General features: G+C 30.9%; 1 protein-coding gene across 1 annotated transcript; it reads right to left on the bottom strand.

Moving 5' to 3' along the window:
* Window positions 1-1,028: 1,028 nt before the first annotated feature.
* Window positions 1,029-19,191, bottom strand: LOC131850484 (ras-related and estrogen-regulated growth inhibitor-like protein). The gene is made up of 6 exons (XM_059200716.1): window positions 18,945-19,191; window positions 6,901-6,957; window positions 3,090-3,166; window positions 2,621-2,802; window positions 1,968-2,154; window positions 1,029-1,442 (listed from the first exon to the last, which is right to left on the bottom strand). Exons 1-6 carry the CDS (start codon window positions 19,006-19,008, stop codon window positions 1,374-1,376), a joined length of 636 nt encoding a protein of 211 aa, XP_059056699.1. The 5' UTR covers window positions 19,009-19,191; the 3' UTR covers window positions 1,029-1,373.
* Window positions 19,192-21,871: the final 2,680 nt, after the last annotated feature.

Here is a 21,871-nt window from a genome sequence, read left to right as displayed (position 1 = left end):
TTTTTTTTAATTTAAATACTTTGCGACGACATACTGTTTCACAAAGAGAATTCTAACAGTATTTAAAACAAAATTACATCGAGTCGACGATGTAGTGAGTATTTTATAAGGAAAATAAGTACGTCTTCGACCAATTATGTAATGTTGAATACATACAAAAACATTTATTATATGTTATTATGCTATGCCATGTAATAGTTTACATTATATTTTCAGTTCCCGTAGTATATAGATACTTTAGTAGTATCTATACTCTTTCAATAACACTATTACAAATTATTAAGGCCTCAGAATACTTAGAATGAGCAGTTAAGTAAAATTTTACAAATACATTAACAGAACCGTCTTTTCTTTTTTATGGTATATAAAACAATTTAATTACTTGATAATTTATTACATGACTTACTATGAAACTTTCTGCAATATAATTTATGGTAAAATGTAACAATTAACATAGATATTATAAATAATAATACATATAATAAACATACAGAATACAATATAATAATTGATATACCTATTAATGTGTACTAAGTCTCTGATTTGCAGAGTATATTACAAAAGGCTAAATGTGTGGAATAATGGAATATAAATATCAAAAAACAGATATTTTCCTATAAAATAGTAAGTATATATATATTTACTAAAATTATCCATCTATACAAGATTTCAGAAAAAACATATTAGAAATATAAATCTTCGCCGAAATTTCATTAGGTGATGAATTGAAATATAGTGTTATACAAATATAATTATATTTTACTCAAAATTAAACAACTAGATATAGATACAAGAGTTTATTTATTTCATTACCTGTTTACAAAAGCTGTTTAAAATATCGAATATATGTCTACATACTAATAGTCGTGGCAATAATGCCATAATAACATTTTAATAGTTACTATTACTTTTGTCTTTTCAAAAATACGTATGAATTATCAGTCTATAATTAAAATTTTACATCAGCATATTTATAATCTGTTTAAGAAATCATAATAAATGAGAATTATATGATTTTCAGGACATTTCGTAAAAGCAATTAGCAATTAGACAATAAAATTATTACTACATTAAAAGTATTTATATACTTACAAACTCATTTAGAAAGAGACGTTATAACGTCTTTAAGAGAAATACAAAATACGAAACAAATCATTGAGACTTTAATAACATCTATATACATAATCCAGCAAACCGCCTGCCAGGTAAATATGCACACCATAATATCCGTCTCCTGAAACCTTTCCAGCCTTCTTCAAATCTTTTCATAGATTCCATGCATCAAAAGTCACGGATTAACATCCTTCTGATGCTATGCAGAAATGACAACTCCACCACGGAGTAAACAGAGCCAAAATATGTAGAAAAACGTATCATATGCTGAGTGATGGCCGTTTCTTCCTCACGCTCTTATTACTTAATCCAAGAATTGAACCGATTACCTGCATGATTAAACATATTACATCAAACGTAACAACAAATAGCATCGTGTCAAAATACTTTAAGTTTTTACTACCCCGACTTAAACCCGAACAAATTGACTTGACTTAACAGCGTACTCGTATACCGTTAGCGCATGCGAGTACATTCCATTATCATTGTCAAATAATAATATCAATAATAAAATATTAATATCTATTAATAATGTTTCTGACTATCTCATTAATGTTGAAATAATAATCCTTTAATTAGAAACATATGAAATATAATATGACTAGTTATACCGAGTTATATATTTCCAAAATAACGTTACTTACATAATATGTTAAACATATATTCTTAATGCAACTGTAATGGGAAATAGACTTATAAGCTACCCGAGGGTAATACATATAGGGTACATGAACAACACCATGGTCATGACATCATCATGAGACATTCGTGGTACCTCTCAATCAATACCCCTCATACGTTGTCATTTCTAAGAACTCGTTACACTATATTCTGTTAATAGGTCTATCTATTACCTTCGAGACAGAGTAAGCGGCGAGTTTCCGTCGGGGTGTTGGTAGCAGGAGTGCTATAGCACGTGCTTCTCGGAGCAATGCCTGGAATGCCAGTGCAGCGCCCGCAGATGATTCCGCCGCAGACACCTCATAGAACTGGCATCTAAACCGCAACGATAACTCCTGGCCCTCTTCTGCTTTGACGACTCTGTATGAAATCAATTAGATTCTTAACACTATATCCTCTGTACCTTTATGTCATTAAAACTAGAAATACTAGTTAGCTACAAAGCTTTTAAAAAAGTCACAATAGCATATTCTCTATTTTAAATCTTTAAAAATGCGATCCAATTACAATAGTGGTGTTTGACAAATAAAAAATAAAGTTCATTGTGAAATAGTTCATTATTTAATTGCGGATATTAAGTTTAGTCAATTGACCTACAGCAAAACATATATGGAACAACAGAACAAAAATCTTATTTTAGTTACAATTAACATACTGTCAAAAGATTCCTGTAAAGTACTCAATTAATTGGTCACAAAATTGTTGATAATATGGAATGAGTTCTAGATAGTTGATATAATTTACATAAATATTATATCTAATTATATTTTTTAAATAAATAAATTCACATTTATTTTTTAAATACTTTTGTGCCCTATTTACCCACCTTGCGTGCTCCAAGTCCCTTTTATTTCCTAACAAAGTGACAGCTGTACAGCCAGGCAACCTAGTCCTCTCCAGCAATGCAAGCAGCTCAGCGGCGGCGGCAAATGACCTCCGGTCACAAACGGAATATACGATTGCAAATGCATCGCCCCATCGCAGATGTTCCGCTAGGCAACCGCGTTTCTATGGAAACATGCGGATTATTATTATATTTAAAACAGAAAGCGACTGCAACTGAAGATATCGTGTAATAAGTAATGGTGTTTTAAAAACTCCTATTTTCAACCAATTTCATTTATAAGAACTAGATTTTCTACTTTTTAAATCACAAGTAGTATGAAACATATTTATTTATAGAACAGGCAAATATTTATATTATATAGTGAAGTGGATAAGTATTAATTGTATGTATATTACAAACTGGATAAATTCCGAAATAATTACAGCAATATAACAATTTTTATACTTACTGCGCACCCACATGTGTCTAGGACTTCCACTTCTGACGAGACTCCATCGAAAGCGGCCCGATGTTGATACAGGAAATCTAAAACAACATAATTATGAGTGCCAACTATTACTAATAGCCTAATAGTATAAACATAAACATTTATTTTATACTTTATCGAATTAGGTGTTATTTTGCGGAAGTCCATTTCACTACTTAATGGATTTATATTATTTTGTTCAATTCCGCTACAATTAGCATATGTGAGAATATTTGTAGTCTCACACATGCTAATTGTAGCGGAATTAAACAAAACAATATGAATCTATGAAGTATATTAAAGTAGTCTGACAATATCATCCTTGATCATCCTTGAGTACCAGCGAATAAGCGTCTGAAATCGCTGGTAGAAACCATTTTATTATAAATTTATAATCTACATATACTAAAGAGATTCCAGCACCATTTGAAAAATGTTTCTTAAAAACACCTAATTTTAAATCAGGTGGAGTACCGACTAATGGCATAAATTTATTAATAACTAGCCTTGCCGCGCAACTTCGTGTGCATCGCATATACTTGACATTTATCATTATATTTCGCCCAATTTACATAATATCTCTTTAAATTATAGCCTAAGTATTATTCTGATGTATAAACTATATTACTGTAAAGTTTCAACAAAACCCGTTCATTACTTTTTGCGTCAAAGATTAACAAACATCCATTCATCAATCCATAGTCAAAAACTATCGCGCTTATGGTATTACTAATTGTAAGATAACCTAAAACAATTCTTAAAATTCACATGTAAAGAACATTCAAGCACATTCTAAATTCTAATAAATAGTAAAAAAATAAGCAACAACAGATTACCACTGTACAGATCAATTTACCATTTAAAAAAATATAGTCACAGGTCTTTGGAAAGAAATAAAATAAAACAAAATTGATCCGATTGTCGGCTTTTTTTAAAATGAATGTCCAACATCGGTAATTTCGAAGATAGCAGCCATTTAGTCATAAACGTAGCAGTACCTACATTAACTTCCGGCAATCAGATACAAAATAATTGTACTTTTATCTTAAAATTTAAATGTATCAATTTAATATTCAATTAATGTAATGCCTCGATTATGACCTCGTTTATATCGGCTTTCAGACATACTATATCACTCACACGCTTCTAGGTTACTTCTACTATCAATAGCCACCACATAACTAGATTTGACATTTATTTTATTAGATCATTCAATGTTAAATACGACATTGGTACATTGGTAAAAGTACTATTTGGGTACAATTCGTTTTGGCTTAAGTTTAAAATTGTTCTTAACTTGACCTTCGATATATTATCGTGGTATAATTTTAGTTTTAGGACCAGTAAATAATGTATACTTTTATTATTTGTCCAATAATGATAAAACATATGAAAACTAATGTAAATGTTTTTCATAGAAAAACTCTTTGCTACATCAGAACTAAAAAACAGATTATTACCTATATGTCATATTATGTTATCTATGCCTATATAGGTAAAAAGAAATATACGATACAGAAGAATGAATTGTTAATTTATTTCACATATTTTATATATTCATTATATTTTAGACGTATAGTAGATGAAAACCTTCATTATCCTAACTTTACCTTTCTCTACTATAAAGAAGTAATATACAATATAAAAATAGCAAATTTGTGTGTTTGAATATTCGGGGTAACCAGTGTTTTTTTAGTGTTGAATAACAATCACTTATTATTATGAAGTGTGACTGTTCATTTACTCGTATTACGCACAGGTACGCAATAGAAATGGAAATGCAATGAAAAATGTTGCATATGTGACGCAGGAGGAGTACATATTATTATTATACCCAAGTCGAGTTGTATGTGACAAATTTATAAAATGACAGTACTAAGAAATATAATTGTGTAATTTATAGAGATTCAAAACACCAACTGATACTTGTATTATTTAGTTAATCGTTCAGCGAATGTAAAAAACAACTGAATGCGGGGCACATGTGGATGCACTATTTATATCAATGACTCAATGTACTTACACATGTTTTCAATTGCGAACCGATATTGAAAAAGATTCTAAATCACGATGTAACAGTAAATAAAACGTCACTTTACATTATGGGTTTTAAATAAATATACATGTGAAATATTAATAGCTGTGGGTCATAAAATGGTTCATTTAACAGTGTTTTGACCGTTTTTCTAGGTGTGTTTTGTTTACACGCCTTTTAAACAAGTCATTAATCGGTATGTACTTCTAAAATAGTTTATTTCAATAAATAAATGAACAACAAGCTAAATAACACTACTAAATATATAAGACTAACTTTGCAAAGTATTTGACTATACAAGATCAATGAACGAATTTATGTTACTATTTAATTATTATAAAGTCAAGTATTCCATAGTTGCGATATCTCGCTTTGTTTTTTTTTTTTAATATAACCTAGCAGCAGGTGCAAGCTAGAAGCTACTTATCAATGAAAATATTTGGTATTCTTGTTTGGATAAATCGCTTTCGCCTGCGACTTTGTATTATATAAAATATGTATAGATTGATGTGATAGATAGTAAACAACTACGATTATATCTAACGTTATAGGGATACTTCAATCATACTTTATTTTATAACAGTAATTTGTTGGTATACTCAGACTAATTCACCAAAGATTCAGAATGTATGAATGGTTTAGGAACGCATTGAGGTCAAACATAGAATTTCATTTCTAAATAATATAAAACAAATGTGTTTATAATTTCTAGATTTACTTAATATTGTATCTAATAGCCTATTCAGTATATCTAACACCATACACAGATTTATTTTACATTTCCACATGCATATGCCATCACAGGTCGACGTCCGCGAAACACCGGCTCCGGCGCCGCGGGCCAGCCTTGACGCTCCCTTTCAGCTTGCCAATATCGAAATAAACTAAATATTGGCACTAAACACTTGGCATTTGATAGGCCCTCACAAAGGGCTTTCAACAATTCCCTATGTCTATTAAATACAATATTAGGTAAATATTTTATTCATATTTAAAAATCATTTCATATCTGCGCATTTACAGTTTTAAATTTGGAGTCACTTGAAAGGTGACTGCTATATTTAGTGAGGACTAAGTAATGTTCATAGGCAACGGTTAACAAAATGGGCCGTCAATTTATTTGATAAAAATAATAGTATATAAATATTTATCACATTTATACTATTGTAGTTGCAGTATATTATATAAATTCGAACATAATTTCACATATATTATTATTGTATTAGTATTACTATTATTAGTATAATGGTACAAATGTAAAATTGTTTTGAACGCCTGCACTAATATTTTCGATATTACTCTGGCATGAGTTCACGGATAATATCTATTCATGTCAGAAAAGAACTATTTATAATAATATTTAACATATATACGTTTGAAATAATTTATCACTGCTGCGAATTTTAATACCAATACCTTGTATAATTAAAATAACAATAGTGGCATGCAACGAAAAAATGATAATTTAAAAAAAACCCATTTAGAACCAAGCCAATTTAGCAAAGGTCATTTCAAAAATTCTACTTATAATATACAAAACTACAATCTCTATCATTTACCGATACGCCTATAATCGGCCATACATCGGTATATTTATATATATACCATAAAATAAAATGTAATCGACATGATTTCCTTACACGTAGTTATTTTCCTGGGTTACTTATAACCAGGCAACATACTAACATACTTCCCATATCAATGGGGTTATCATAATGTAAACATCGCGAAAAATTGTCATCAATAAAATATACTTACCGCCTGTCGAACTGTATTCCCCGATGTACCGTTTCGTTAAGTACCGAACGACCACAGCTGTAACAAGAAAAAATAATGTAAATGCAATAAAATTAAAACCAATAAAATAGTACACATTATATAAACGGGATCTTTGCCATCATAATATTATTTTTGAGTTCCCGATATTTAAATGCTGTCACTCGGCCAGTCAATGGTATCCTATTTATAGTACCTACTATATATAATGTGTATACTCATAAGTAACCATAAAATAAATTTAACGATAAAATATTTTTTGCACTATATTATAATCATTAAAGAGCATGATGGAAGATCGCGGAAAGTGGCAAGAGCTCCACCGACAAGAGCGTAGCTCTTAAATTATGAATGAATGAATTATAATCATTACTTTGCCTTTACCCCATTATTTCAGCACAATTTTTTTAATTTATTTATTTCTAAATATTTGATAGTATGTATAATAATTGAATTCAACGTAAAAGCTCGTCGACAAATAATTTTGTGAATAGATCAAGAAATGACTATATTGTCATAAGACCGAGACATCTCATCCCATAAGAAGAGGCTTTGTACAAAGTAGCATCTTTCTCATTTTACCCGTCAAGGAATTTGCTTTCTAACATAATTTTAGTGGAGAGGTGAGATAGCGCAGTAAAATGACGGTGTACAGAAGCATATCATCTTAGTCAGAATTACAACAAAAGACATACGGGCGTCATGCGATGCCCGTGCCTGTTCATATATAGAGGCGACGATTACAACTTATCATCAGGTGGGCAGTCAGTTGACTAATACACCTAACGTAATAAATAATAAATGAATTGTGTTGCTAAGAATAAATCTAGGGGCAATAATTCTGGGATATTTGACTTCTATATTAGTAGGAGTTGCAACAATCCATAATTTTGATTTAAATTAGTAATCATCTGCTCTGACACCTTAGAATTCACTACTACTACAACTATCATGATATCTGTTACGTAAGTCCTAATGACTAATCCAGCATGTATCGCAATTGTACTATGTCAAATTAAATGATAACTAATTGCAGCTATTGCTGCTTCACAAATAGTTCAATGTTTCACAGAATTATCGGTAGTTCTGCAATACGCATTGGTTCGTAATTCAATTAGTTACTACATTATAGTTGTTTTATTAATCTACCTAGCTATAAACTATAATCATATAGAAAGCATGGATTACAGTATAGTTTACATTTTATCTAGCTCGATAAAAGACATTTGAGCAATGAAATACAAGTTGGTAATACAGAGAAAGCAGCAATTAGCAGCTGATCGGTAAGAGGTGTTACAAAAGTTGTATCCCTGAATGAATTTATAACTACAAGCCTCAATTAGAGGGAAAGCAGACAAAAGGGCCACATATAAATTAACACTAATGGTTGAATCGTAATCAATGTCCAATTAAACACTACGGCGCTCGAAAACCAATAAAAATTTACTATCAATTAACATTAATTTGTTGTCATATTGTTTAATTAATATTTTATTTCAATAATAATATTGTAATTATCTTTAATTATAAAGATATATAATATAACATGATAAGACTTTAATGACATATGATTATCATGAATCAGCAAATTGCGACTTTATCATCTCAAATAATTAACAAAAATTCTTGTAAAAACTTGTAATTTGGAAAAACATCAACAAGAATAAAACATAAAAATTTCTATCAGATTAATTTTAAATATACTTGGAGAAATGCGAACGGTACTCGTGTGTCCACGTTATGCAGAATATTATGATCACCATAGCTCCACGCACCACTCACTATCCCAGGAGTGCTTGTGAGTACACAAGTATGGTTCTATCTGTCAGAAAATAGCCAGAGATATCTATAGAGTGTTCGTAATTTTAATTTCCTGTTACATTTATCCCATTATGTATGGATAAACGTAAATAATTGCTTGTGTTAGTAACGTGCATTATGAAAGTAGGTGCATTATGTGATGATTTCAGATATCGAATTCGAGCTATACTACACCGGCGGCTATTTTAATATTTATACTACCTTGTAATGATGTAATCTAAGGTCTAACGTAATAGTAATTAATGGATAGCGTCTAATCTAGGTTTTCTAAAAAGTTTCCCGGTGTAGAACGCAAATTCGTAGTTTTTCCTGTGTCAAGTTAGAGAAGCTGAAGGGCAGAGCTTATATAGGCAACGGTTGACACCTATCATCAGATGTGGAGTAAGCTTGTATTTTAATTAACAAAAAAAAATATATCATGAATTTACCGTTTTATTTGGTAATATCGATTTACGAAGGCTCACGCTATACAAATTTCTATATAGATTTGTATAGCACGTATATTAGGTACAGCATATTTTTCCTATCCAAATTACGAGTAGAAACTAATTCTGTCTCTGGTAGTACAGTTACATTACATTACAATATATTACAAACTATAATCAACAGAAGAAAAAATTAAATCTGGACAATACATAGTTTTTAAGACTTTTGATATGGAACATTTTGAACCTCCAATTATAGGTATAATAATAATAATGTTCCATAACTAAAAGTAAAAAAAATGAATAAACAAACCATTATATTCTATGTTATAATTGTTAGAAAGTAAATGATTAATTTTATGTGGAAAATCATAAACTAGCAATGAAAGTACTTAATAACCGTTAAGAATGTAATCTTGATTTTTCTATATTTGATTATGTAAAACTTAAAACAATAAAGACTATTTCACTGGCATACATATTTTACTATTTTAATGTGATCGTGACATTTGTAACAACAATTAAGTAACAATTAACTTTAAGCAATAACTGTTCCGATTTGAAGTCAGTAAGCTGTTTCACAACCGAAACACTACCGACAAATGTCGCGTCATCGTTTTAAAATGTATTTCTTGTCAAATTTGTTGACATAATGAAATAGATAAGATCAATAACTTTATTGTGGTCATAAATCATGAAACACATTCTCGATTTAATTAACAATTGTGCTAAAATGCTAGTATACATTGACTCATTTAAGTATAATTCATATAAACTGTATCTACTACGAGCAATACAAACATTGTGACATCCCTGTATTTAACTATGCTTAAACGCAGATAAGACATAACCTCCTATATTTGCAACGATACAATCAAACCAAACAAAATATATTGTGTTATTTGACATTAACAGTCGAAAAGTCGTGTTGGAATTTCCGAATAAACCCTGTAGTTCCAATGGCTTGTCTAAGAAATATAGCTGATCATAAAGCAGTGAATAGTTTGTGAAATGATATCTTTACGTCGCATCTCATCAGCTATATTATTTTATAGTGGTTTTCTTGCTCTCCTGGCGTGGAAAATATGAGTTCATGGCAAGTCGATAAACATGTCATTTCATCAAATTTACAATCGAGCTTCTGCTTTACGACCATCTCTGTACATAATAGAATGTCTGTGTGTACAGAACTGGTTTGGTGTTTGATTTAAAGTTTCGCCTAAGGTCAGGGGTATATTGATGTTTTCTCAGGCGGTAATTCAATGGACCAGCACAAAACAATCGATGTGTGTTAATTGCAATTTCGCGGTTATCTATCGAGGCTGTCGCACTTTCCTTTTATGGCTCGGCTTGTTACCTGATCATTACTGCCAGAAACTTGGCCATGCTACGGACAAGTCCTGCCAAGACTGAACCTGTTTACACTCATGTTTATTTACGTAAATTTGTTTAAATCTAACCCTATTTCAATACCGTGCAGTATGGTCACAGTTAAAGGTCGTGTTATCTGATTATGAAGATAATAAATTATAAGAAGAAATGAGGCGTTTTACTAAAATGAATACAATTATTCTAAAATACTACAATTTAATTCGAAAGCCATATTTAACTCGAGTACTTAACTTAAAGTATTGCAGAATCAGAAAACTCGTGTTGTTATCAAAACATGCTAAATAAACACGCGACTGGATTCGAACACCAATTACACTAACGAGAACTTTCACTGCTGTTGATAGTGACAGTTCAAGGTAATCCACTAAAACACTCTCGATCCCGACGGATAATGTGTATTAGTTATACAAATAAATCTAGGTTGAACGATGGTGCAATAAAAATACAGTAGTCCGAGTTGTAATTTCTATAGACTGTAATAAATAGTGAATTCCGTTTGACATCATTACAAAGTAAGAAATACAAAAAATTGTGCATTGTAGCTATAACTTTTTTTACCTATCCAACTACTTTATCTTTTATACAATTTCTATATTTTTTATTAAATTAATGTGCTGTATGTTCTTTTAAATCAATACAGAAAATATTGTTGTCTTCATTAGTTGAATAAACTGTTAACAAGTTTCAAGCAACTATACCTATATATCACTTACAAGATCTTGGAAGGTATCGAATGGTTAAAATTCAGTTCCAGAACGAACCGTAACGAGTGCTATAACGGGATGTAAGGAAAGGAAATTAAATCAAGACGGTTCGTCCATTGAGCATGGTATCAAAAGCTAAATGTTAATTAAGAGCATCGGCCGAAACGATCGAAGACACGACGCTGGCACCTTAGTCTTACTTGGTACTTGTTGTTCTTTCACCCTTAATTGGACGTTAAATTTACATTTTTACACTTCTTGTGTATCTATAAATTCTAGATAATTAAAGTGTATAATTTTATTGTATCTTAAGTAATTAACATACGCAATTTTATTATTTTCAATTGAGATAAAATAAAAATCTTCAAAAACATCAAAATCTTACTTTCACATATTGACAGATCGAAATGCTAATTCACATTTCAGATGTGACATGTTTCCAAGCAAAGTTTGACTTTGCATGACCTAAAAATCTACAAAATCTCAGCACACATAAAGTATCTAGATTATTAGGTCGATTCACACCAAATAAAAAGTACAAATTTTCTAGCGATTTCTAGCCAGTCATCAAAACATGTCGTGTACCTACCCATCAACGACTTATAAAACACAAATTGTATTACTAATACCACATATAACACAATATTACATACTAATACTAAATAAAATTGTTATTCTATTCTCTTATTATATATGAGAGATTACAAGCATTTGGATCCCAAACTAACCAGAACTCGGCATAATGCAAACTGTTTGGCTGCCTGGTTGCCTCGTTTAATAATAATATTATTTATAGTCGCATCCATACCAAGTGTAATATTAATGAAAAATATTTTAATATAATAAAAAATATCTTCACGAATGAAATAAAAAAATATTAAAAAGAAGGATTGCAAAGGATTATCAATTGACGACGTTCATATAAATTTTAAAGTGTCCATATTTAACAGAGTATAAAGTTAATCAAATATAGTGTGAAACCTAACCGCCGCGCCGTCTCCCAGATTAATTCTAATTAATAAAAAATAAAAAACACAAAAAAATTATATAATATATTTTATATAATAGTTTTATTTTTTAGAGATAACTTCGGCTCTTGTAGTTTCTATGTAAATGCATATGGTTTGACTTAAAAAGCATTTTATGTAGTAATATTAATAATAATAATGGTAATATTTTTTCAGTATCAAGTATAATTATAATACTTATTCCTGCCTAAATTGTTTTTCAAACTTAAATATTTTAATATTGATCAAGCAAAACAATTATAAAGTGTAAACCGAATCATTTACTGGCAAGTATCTTTTTTAGACACTACATTCACGTTTATTTTGAGTCTTCGTTCTTTTTTTATACCCACCAGACAGTTCATCTTCAGTAATAAACGTAAACAGTTATTTCCAGCTATATTTTCAGACTCTTAAAATATTTCTCACTCATCACAAAGCTATTTAAATCTGAGTGGTATAAGATTGAATAATTCAGTGGCTAGCTTGTGTGAGTAAGAGTGGCGTGGAGAGGCGGGTGTCCCGGCAGACGATTGACCGAGTGACTCACTATACGGCATGCGGAGTGACCGCGCGCGCACTCTATAAATACAATTGCAGTTGACATTTGCTCGTTCTCGATCTATGATACTGAAACTAAATTTCATCTAGCACTATTGCTTATGTATTTATGAGAGTTCTCGTAAACTTTCATTAAATTTATTATATTCAAGGGACTACATTCTTAGAACGACATAAATGATTCTTTCTTTAATAATTAAAAGTCGACCCCAGTCCTTGTGTTCTAAACTCGATGACACAACATTCTAGGATTTATATTTTACCTTACTTAATAATACGAGAGAGAGATATGGTATGCTAAAATACTTGCTCTTTTAACTTTGCAAATGATCAGATAATAATGCAATAGTGTTTTAAGTTCACAACAATAGCACCATTCTGTAGATTCCCTCATACAGAATTAAATATTATGTGTTGCAGTGTATTTTAGATTATTTATTTTAGATTATAAATTATATTATGGTTTTAAATTTATTACGTAATGCACATCCTGTTCAAGATATAAAATTAAATAAATATTAATTAGAATGATAACTCAAATGGAAGGGAACATGTAAAAAAAAACAAATATGCTCTACCGACCCCAAACAACGAAAAAAGGATTTAGAGGATTATAAAGATACAACCATGTATCCATTGATGAGACATAGATAATACACTCTGGACTAAGCATCCAAACGTAGTCCCCTCGATGTACCTGGATTGCAGGTGTCATTAATATAACAAAATGGAGGCATAACTAAAAGGATTGCCACAGCAGAGATGTTTAAAGTGACTGATTATGTTCATTAATAATTGAGCGTTTCCTAATATAATTGATGTTAATAACCATCATTCAATGCGATTCACCTTAATAGTACTGTGATAAGTATAAACAAAATATACAATGATTACACTGTTTACAAGCCAGAGGCAGTTAGTTGATGCCCCGGGCAGGCGGCCGGCGAGCGGGTCGAAACGTGAAGTTAAATACTTAATCACATAATCAACGTGCGGTCAGTTGTGATTGATTGTTTTATTGTGTAATTGCATAATGTACGGTGCCTTACTAAAACGAATAGTCTTTCTAACGTTAGACCATCAGATCGTGCTTTACATCCATACTTAGATGTACCAGTTTTGTCTCAAAGTCATTTCATAACGTCATTCGCTGTAACATTCTTATTTCTATTTGAGATTTGTTGATAAATTTTTAATTAGTGATTTGTATAATTAGTTTATAACAGTACTCTAGTACTACTGTTTTATTTACCCTAAAAACTACATAAATTTGTACTTAAAAATACAAACTGATTGAAGTAAACAGTTCCTGTTAGTTGATCCAATAAAAAAAACAGTCTAACTCGCATGTATTTAGCGCTGGTAATTTTTTTTTACATATTATCACATGTTAAACATCTTTAAAAATATCAATACTTATCGAAGTATTATCTACTGTGTATCAAATTAATCTACACAGTACCTACTAAATAAATAAAAGTGTAATATATTTTTATTATCGTTTGTATACTTAAAATAGTTAATTGCGACAATTTTATTATCTCGGCTACATCGGCTACACGGCTATATGAGTAGCACAGAATCTTAACGTGGGAAAGAGAATCAGAATGAGTCAATTATTTGAATATAATTCTTACCTACTTAGTCACATTCGGATTTAAATATAAGATTCAACAAAGCCTAAGGAATTAAAATAGACATCAACTATATAAAAGATAATGTCATTTTAGACAGGGTTTTTTCCATTGCTACCAATGTAATATCGACCTCCACCCACGCTGGATACCATCACGATTATGTCTAGGCAAATTTACCATGATGGGCCAACTGAGCAGACTTCATCTTATCATCCTTCACTAGTGCCGCGACACCATTAGCGCAGGTGGGTACACCATTCCATTATTACCCACTAAAATGTTTCTAATTTTATATAGGTATAAATAAAACTTTACATAATAGATATATATACAACGTAATCGTTATTCTATAGTCCACATCGTTCAAATGTTATGTAATCACTCTTAATTGTTATGTTAATGTGTTCAAGTGTTTCCCAAAACGACATCCGACTACTGCTTCTATAAATCAATTTCACTCGATGTTTAGCTTTCGCTAAGTTATTGTTTATACTTTCTATTGCAACAACGGATCCATTAATAATCAAATGGTAGCAGCATTCCACTGTTTTATAACTTATAATAGGATTATTTGAACATTATGCGAAACGAAAATGATTGCATAAAAATTTGATGCAATAAAATAGAGACTTAATTCGCCAATCATTAAATTAACATTTCTTTTCCTTCTCTTAAATTTTAATATCCTATAATTAATTATTCTGAATTCACTCAATAAATAATCCAACATTTCGACAGGGGAATTTGCATAACCGAAATGTATTAGTTGGCCGGGACAAAAAGTACCAAATTCTTCTAGCATCTCTCTTTGCCAAAATTCATGATAATTCATTTGTTAATACATAACCTCCGTAATGTCCTAGAAAAACCTTTAATCCTACCATTAACCTAATCTTTGCTTTAAATATATTTAAGAAAATAAGATTTAAGATTGTACTTGCACCATAGTAAGCCCTTTCGTTCGGAGAATAGTCGTCAAAATTAATTAATAATTGGCGAATATACAACATATAGGTACACAAAATACAGACTAATCGAGAACCTCTATTTATTGAAGAATATTAAAAATCATTCAATGTTTCAATTATGATTTTGTCTCGTAATAATTTATTCATTGCGTAGGTGTAGTACACGGCTAATTTAGACCGAGTTACTAGTCGTGTAGTAGTGATTGCAACAATTTAATACCAATTCTATTCTACATCGATGACTAAATACTGGTACTGCGCAGTTTGCTCCAGTAATTCTGTAAAGCCCTTTATCACTAGTAAGGCAACTGTAAATAATATTATAAACACAATGTTATTATTTGAATGATAAATATTTACTAAGAAATCGTTTACAACAAGTCTTGTAAATTATAAGGACTAGATAACAATAATGTATGCATATATCTTACACTAGCTGTGCCCGCGACTTCGTTCGCGTGGGGTAACTTGAACTGTTTACGCAACGGAAGCCTCAAATATGAATAATTTTCCCTGATTTGCAACATTACTCACTGATGCTTTGCTTCTATTTGTCGTAGCATAATGTTATAGCTTAAATAAAGCCTTCCTCGTCAAATGGACTATCCAACAAAAAAGATTTTTTCAATTCGAACCAGTATTTCCTGAGATTAGCGCGTTCAAACAAACAAAATCTTCAGTTTTATAATATTACTTTAGATATAATTACATCACTGTTGTATCTATCTTTAAACGTCTAACCCTATCAATAAATTAATAATCCTTGTTTTTTATTTCATGGTTATCACAATGAAGATTTAAAATTAATAATTAAAATTTGCGGTTCAGATATTGCTGACATTATAATGCATAATTAATAATTATTGACTAATTATCTGATAATTATTAGATTAATTTAAAAAGAACTAAATATCAAATTTAAAATTAAGTAGAATAATATATTATAAATAAACATTATTACTTATTGACCAATGTTAGATTGACTTAACTAACACGTACTTACTTAGTAAAAATTACCGATATTAGTATCAATAAAACCAGATGTCTATTTAGGTACCTACTTTCTACCTAAAATCACCTCAATTCGTGGTCCTGAAGATAAATTTGTAAGTGCTAGAGCAACCTGGCCAATATGGCCCGCTAGAGTCGAGAATACCACACCTCTTCAAAATTACGGTACGGTAAAACACTTAATATTTTGGCGTTCTTAATGGTGAGTCTAAGTTTAAGGCGCTTATTCGTATATAGGAGGGACGGCTCCTTTCTTTTTTTAATCCCTCGATTTCCTTAGAAAATAATAGCTTTTTCAGCATTAAATGTATGGTCTATGTGTTGTTCTGATGAATAAGTTATATTACTCTTTTCATCAAAATCCGCTTTTGCGTAAAAGACACATCCATCCATCCATATTCACAAACTTTCGCGTTTATAATATACCAACAATACCAATTTAAATACTCGATTTCGAGTGTTATTTGATGTCTTAGAAAATAATAGCTGTGCCGCAGTTTCACCCGCATTAAATGTATGGTCTATGTGTTGTTCTGATGAATATTTATTATATTATTATAATATTCTGATAAATACCAGGTGTGTTATTGTACTAAATGTTACGGTGAGACAAAGAGATTGAAAAAATACTGCGACTGTGCTTCCCCTAGAAATCTTCCGCATTCACTTCATTAATTACGTCCACAAATATGCATTTTATCAAAGACACGCTATGAAATAATATCGTCATTTGTCCAGTAAAGCGTAACTGTTACAAACAGAATTAACGATATCCATGCAATTAGCCCTAGCAATTTGACCGGATGATAGGTTGAAATCATGCTGTTTCCAATCGTATGTATTTGGTGATTGCGGTGTCTTGTACTTAGTCGATCGCATTAGGGAATCTAATGAACATCCTAATGTATTGGGCCATACATTACGTACATAAAACCGAAATCCACATATCAAGGACGTATATGCATGAGAACTGTTGTAGCTAATATTTATGTATATAGGTGACAGTTGCTATTCACAATTAAGTAGGCCTTTAATTTGTTTGGTATTCCAAGTACACAGAAAAATTATAAATAAAAATTATAATCGACAGTTTGCAATTTTCATAAGATTGGTGGACTGTCGGCAACTTGTTTGCTTTTCCAAGTCTCATAATACCAACGATATGGGACGACAATCTCAGGATTGAGGTCAACGAATGCAAGTGGCTCAATACTGTAATTTGTGGCGAATATGGAGAATATGTATATTCAATATTGGATACTGGAAAGATGAAATTATTAACACATTCACAGTTGCAATAATACCAAAATGACATATAGTATGGATTTGATTTCCATACTTTTCAAATGAGGCATGTACATGAAAGTGTGTATATAAAAGAAAGATAATTATTTCCTATTACGTTTTAGATAGTTCCTACATTAGTAATATATAATTTACAAGCAGCAATGCAGCAATCATCAAAAAAACTGAAAACCTGAGTGCGTAGTATTGAATAAAGTGTAATAAGTATCTATGACGAGTACCGGCGCAGTACGTTATGTTTTAAAACGTAATTTTCAATTAAACACTTTATCAATATAATTGTATTTATCTACTGATTACTGCACTAGATACTACGAAGATATATCAAAGTAGATAAACATAAACAATGTATGATATCTAAGATACGCAGAAATCTAAAAGAGTATTATGAAAAGGTGTGTTTCCTGTATCAGTAAAACTCAGAACATACTGCTTATGATTATATTTGTAGGTAGGAGAGTACAATATCAACCACTTTCTGGAAAAACAGTGAACGTGGGAATAAGTTGTTATGGATAATAATACTGTTTATTTATTTCATAAATTAAAAAAGTAGGTAGTAGTATTATTCTTTATTACACCGCCAACATAAAATTAAGAATAAGAATCCATCATTTTTCGCCGTAAGCGGCATATAAATCAAACAGCTAATCGACAACACTTGCCTTTATACGACAGTTAATTAGTAAGCACCGTTGAACGATTAGTGTGTTGAACCGAAATGGACAGCTTCAAACGACGAACGGTAATTAAATTAAGAGTCCTAATTACAACCCCGGGGCTTCACAGAATACATCAAGGTACTTTTTTATAAGCTATTAGCGATAATTGATTTCTGTATCTGGCGCGGAAACAAAAAGAAATTTATAATCACCGTTATTAATGGATTGTTAATTTAACCGCAACCAGTTCTGTATACGGAAAAGTGTTTATGTATAATAAAAATATTTTTTGTTGCACCTGCAATAAATCCAACTTCAATGTGGACAAATTTTATGTGGGACCAAAATAGGTTACCCTTTGGGAAGAATGTGAAACCTTTGCCATTTAAATTGTATAGTTAAAATCGATTCAGAATTAACGACGTTCTATTTTAGAAAAGGATTGAGAACTCCTATTTATTTAATTCGGTTGCATATACCTAGAACAATTAACAAAATATTTGATTAGGCAAATATATATATATTGTTCTTACCCGATTTACCGCATCGTGCGCTTCCGAGCACCACCACTCTTATTCGATTCACAGTCATCTTCATTGGTCCTGTCGATCACAGCACAGTGAGCAAGTATATGGGTTCTGTCCGATTATTCGTGACTAGGCGTCAAGTAACCGCGTTGTTATTATCAGTTGTTCAATAAACGCACGCGCGCACAACGCACCTGCTTCCGAGCGACTGCCGTCAAACACAATTGGCGCAACGCGCACTCCAACATGTCTATTGGAGTGAGAACATTTTTAATAAGTTATTTACTATCGTTGTGGACATTTTCGATGCATCTGATGACGTCTTCAAGGCTTTGCTATGCAACTCGTTCTCTGTTATCTGCCTTAGCCAGTTTGTACCTCGACAAAGTTGCGGGTATCTGATGTTTCACAGATTTTATATGAGTGACCAGTTCTAAGCTGCCGGCAAATAACGTTTAACTATAATTATAATTGAGTATAATAAGCGACATCGATAGCTACATAAAATATGGATTAGGTAAACTAGACTCGTCATAAAAACCTATAAATTAACAGTCATCTAAATGTTTGACCAACCGTCATCCTAAAAACTCAAAAATTTATTAATACAGAGATTTATTAATCCGAGTGGGATTGTGGATTAACAGAGCAGACCGTGTTTTTAATCCCGTGAATCTATGTCAACGTTCAATTTACACGTCGATACTTGACATAACGTAAGTATGATATAACAAACTGTTGACAAGACAAGAACCAGTAAATATTATGATTGAAATAAAATCGAGAGCTTTTAATTCTGTTGAATTCTCACTTAAGATTTCTTACGGTTTATTAATTGTGATCAGCCTGTATGTGGACTTTTCTATTAGAAATATAACTCAACTCATATTGTCAAACAATGTACATATCATATATCCATTTGGAATTAGACTAAAATAGATTTAAGGTGACTCAAATGGTGAACGAATTTTTTTATACATATATGTAACTGGCAATCGTTTCACTAAGTCACAAAAGCCGCACATCTATTGTATTATATTACGTAGATTTCCAGCAATTCATATAAATATTTATATCTAAAGCCATTGTTAAATTTGCACAATAAAACTATAATAGATACTGAATAAAAAGATGGTATAGTTTTGTTTGATTTTAATAAGGCAATCTGACTAAGCGGCCCTACCCATAGAAGAATTTTAACAAGCTCTTTGTTAGAGGACTCTAATCGCCTACGCCGAATGTCGATAGTTTGATCATGATTTACGTTTTCCATAGTATTATATCATATTAAATAATACATATACACTAACATAACACTCTGATCACCACAGAATGCTATTATTGCAGCCCTCACTCCAACATTCATGTTCAAATTGTCATTTGCACTTGCTATATTATCCATCAGACATAGGATACCAAATCTCCATGTTGTTATTCTAGAAATCTATTAATCTATTTTCACATTATATTTACGCCATGGTTTAGTTGTACGACCATAATAGGCTTATTAGTAATACAAAAAATTACACAGGTAAGAAACCATATTCAATTCGATGTATTGATGTACCTACTAGTACTCGTATGCACTTAGAAGTTATACCTTGGACAAAGAATTAGTCTAGCTATTCAAAGAGGGAACGCTGCCAGTATCTTCGGAACCTTGCCTAAACGGACCCCTTTTAATAATATATTTTAGTCATCATATTATATATTTTTTTAAGCTTTTTAATTTTAGGTTCTTAGTTGTACAATTCGGTTATGTAAATACTAGTAATAAATGTTTACAACTGCAAAAAAAAAACTTAAAAGTATAATTTTAAAACTGTATACATATAGGTACATACAGTGTTTACAAGTTAAGTAATATAAAAAACAATGGCAAGCCTGCCATTGCATTTAAATTTTACCGCCAATAAAACCTGATTTGATACTTGGTTGAGAATTTTTTAAATCTAATTTTAATCAAAAACTTGAGCTCCGTGAATAATAACTTTTGTAAGGATCAATCATCTGAACTAATTTCACGGATATCATGCACTGATATAATAAAAATTAAGATGTTTGTATCGTAAATGTTCGAAAAATAAATTAAGCCAAATATAAAACTGTACAGCTGCATATGAGATTTATAAAACACTTTTACATTGTCGTTAATAGAGACTGGTTCTATTATCTATTAAGTTAAAAATACTGTTTTATATTTAAAACAGTATTTTTAATTCATAATAATGAAAATGAAACACATAAGAAAATAAAATCTAGTATTAAATCCTAGTTGTTTACACTGCATTTATGAGAAAATTACTTTTACAATGCAACCTTTAACATATAAAGAAATAAAAGATATTGAGAGCGTCCTCATTATTTGAAATTATATTGCATATATCAACTGAAATTGCTCACAAGATAAAAGAAATTATATCATTTTTCATTATCTCTAAACTGTCAACGACAAAAAACATATAGGTCCCTTAAATTTATTATGGTGTAAAAGTTAATTGAGCCCGACTCCGCAGAGTCCTTTATAAATCGGAGAGCCACAGGTCGGTGGGACTTTATCACGGCACTGCGAGACAGGATTTTCGAGGCGACGAAATAAAAATGAAAACAAGAGACACAGAAACAGACGACACCTGCGGACATTGTATGTCTTCTTTGCGGTCAGACTTCACCTCCGCCGACTTTGTCTCTGAGCCATATAGTAACGCCATCGTACATTGGTGTTTAGAATATTGTTCCAAAGTATCGATACAAACATAATACCCATATGTATTTTTAATTCATTTTGTCATGAGTATTTCTAACTTCATGTTTATTTTTTTTAGTCAAAAGGGTAAACTCAATATCCTAATTATATTTATCTCATAATTTATTTGTACCCTTTAACCCCAAACACAGAATGAAAAAAAATGCACCTGATCAAATAAGCACAT

Source organism: Achroia grisella, unplaced genomic scaffold (assembly GCF_030625045.1).
Source record: "Achroia grisella isolate CSIRO2021 unplaced genomic scaffold, CSIRO_AGI_Agris_v1 utg770, whole genome shotgun sequence".
NCBI lineage: Eukaryota > Metazoa > Arthropoda > Insecta > Lepidoptera > Pyralidae > Achroia > Achroia grisella.
The sequence above is the reverse complement of the archived record's forward strand: the minus strand, read 5'-3'. Positions and strand labels throughout refer to the sequence as shown.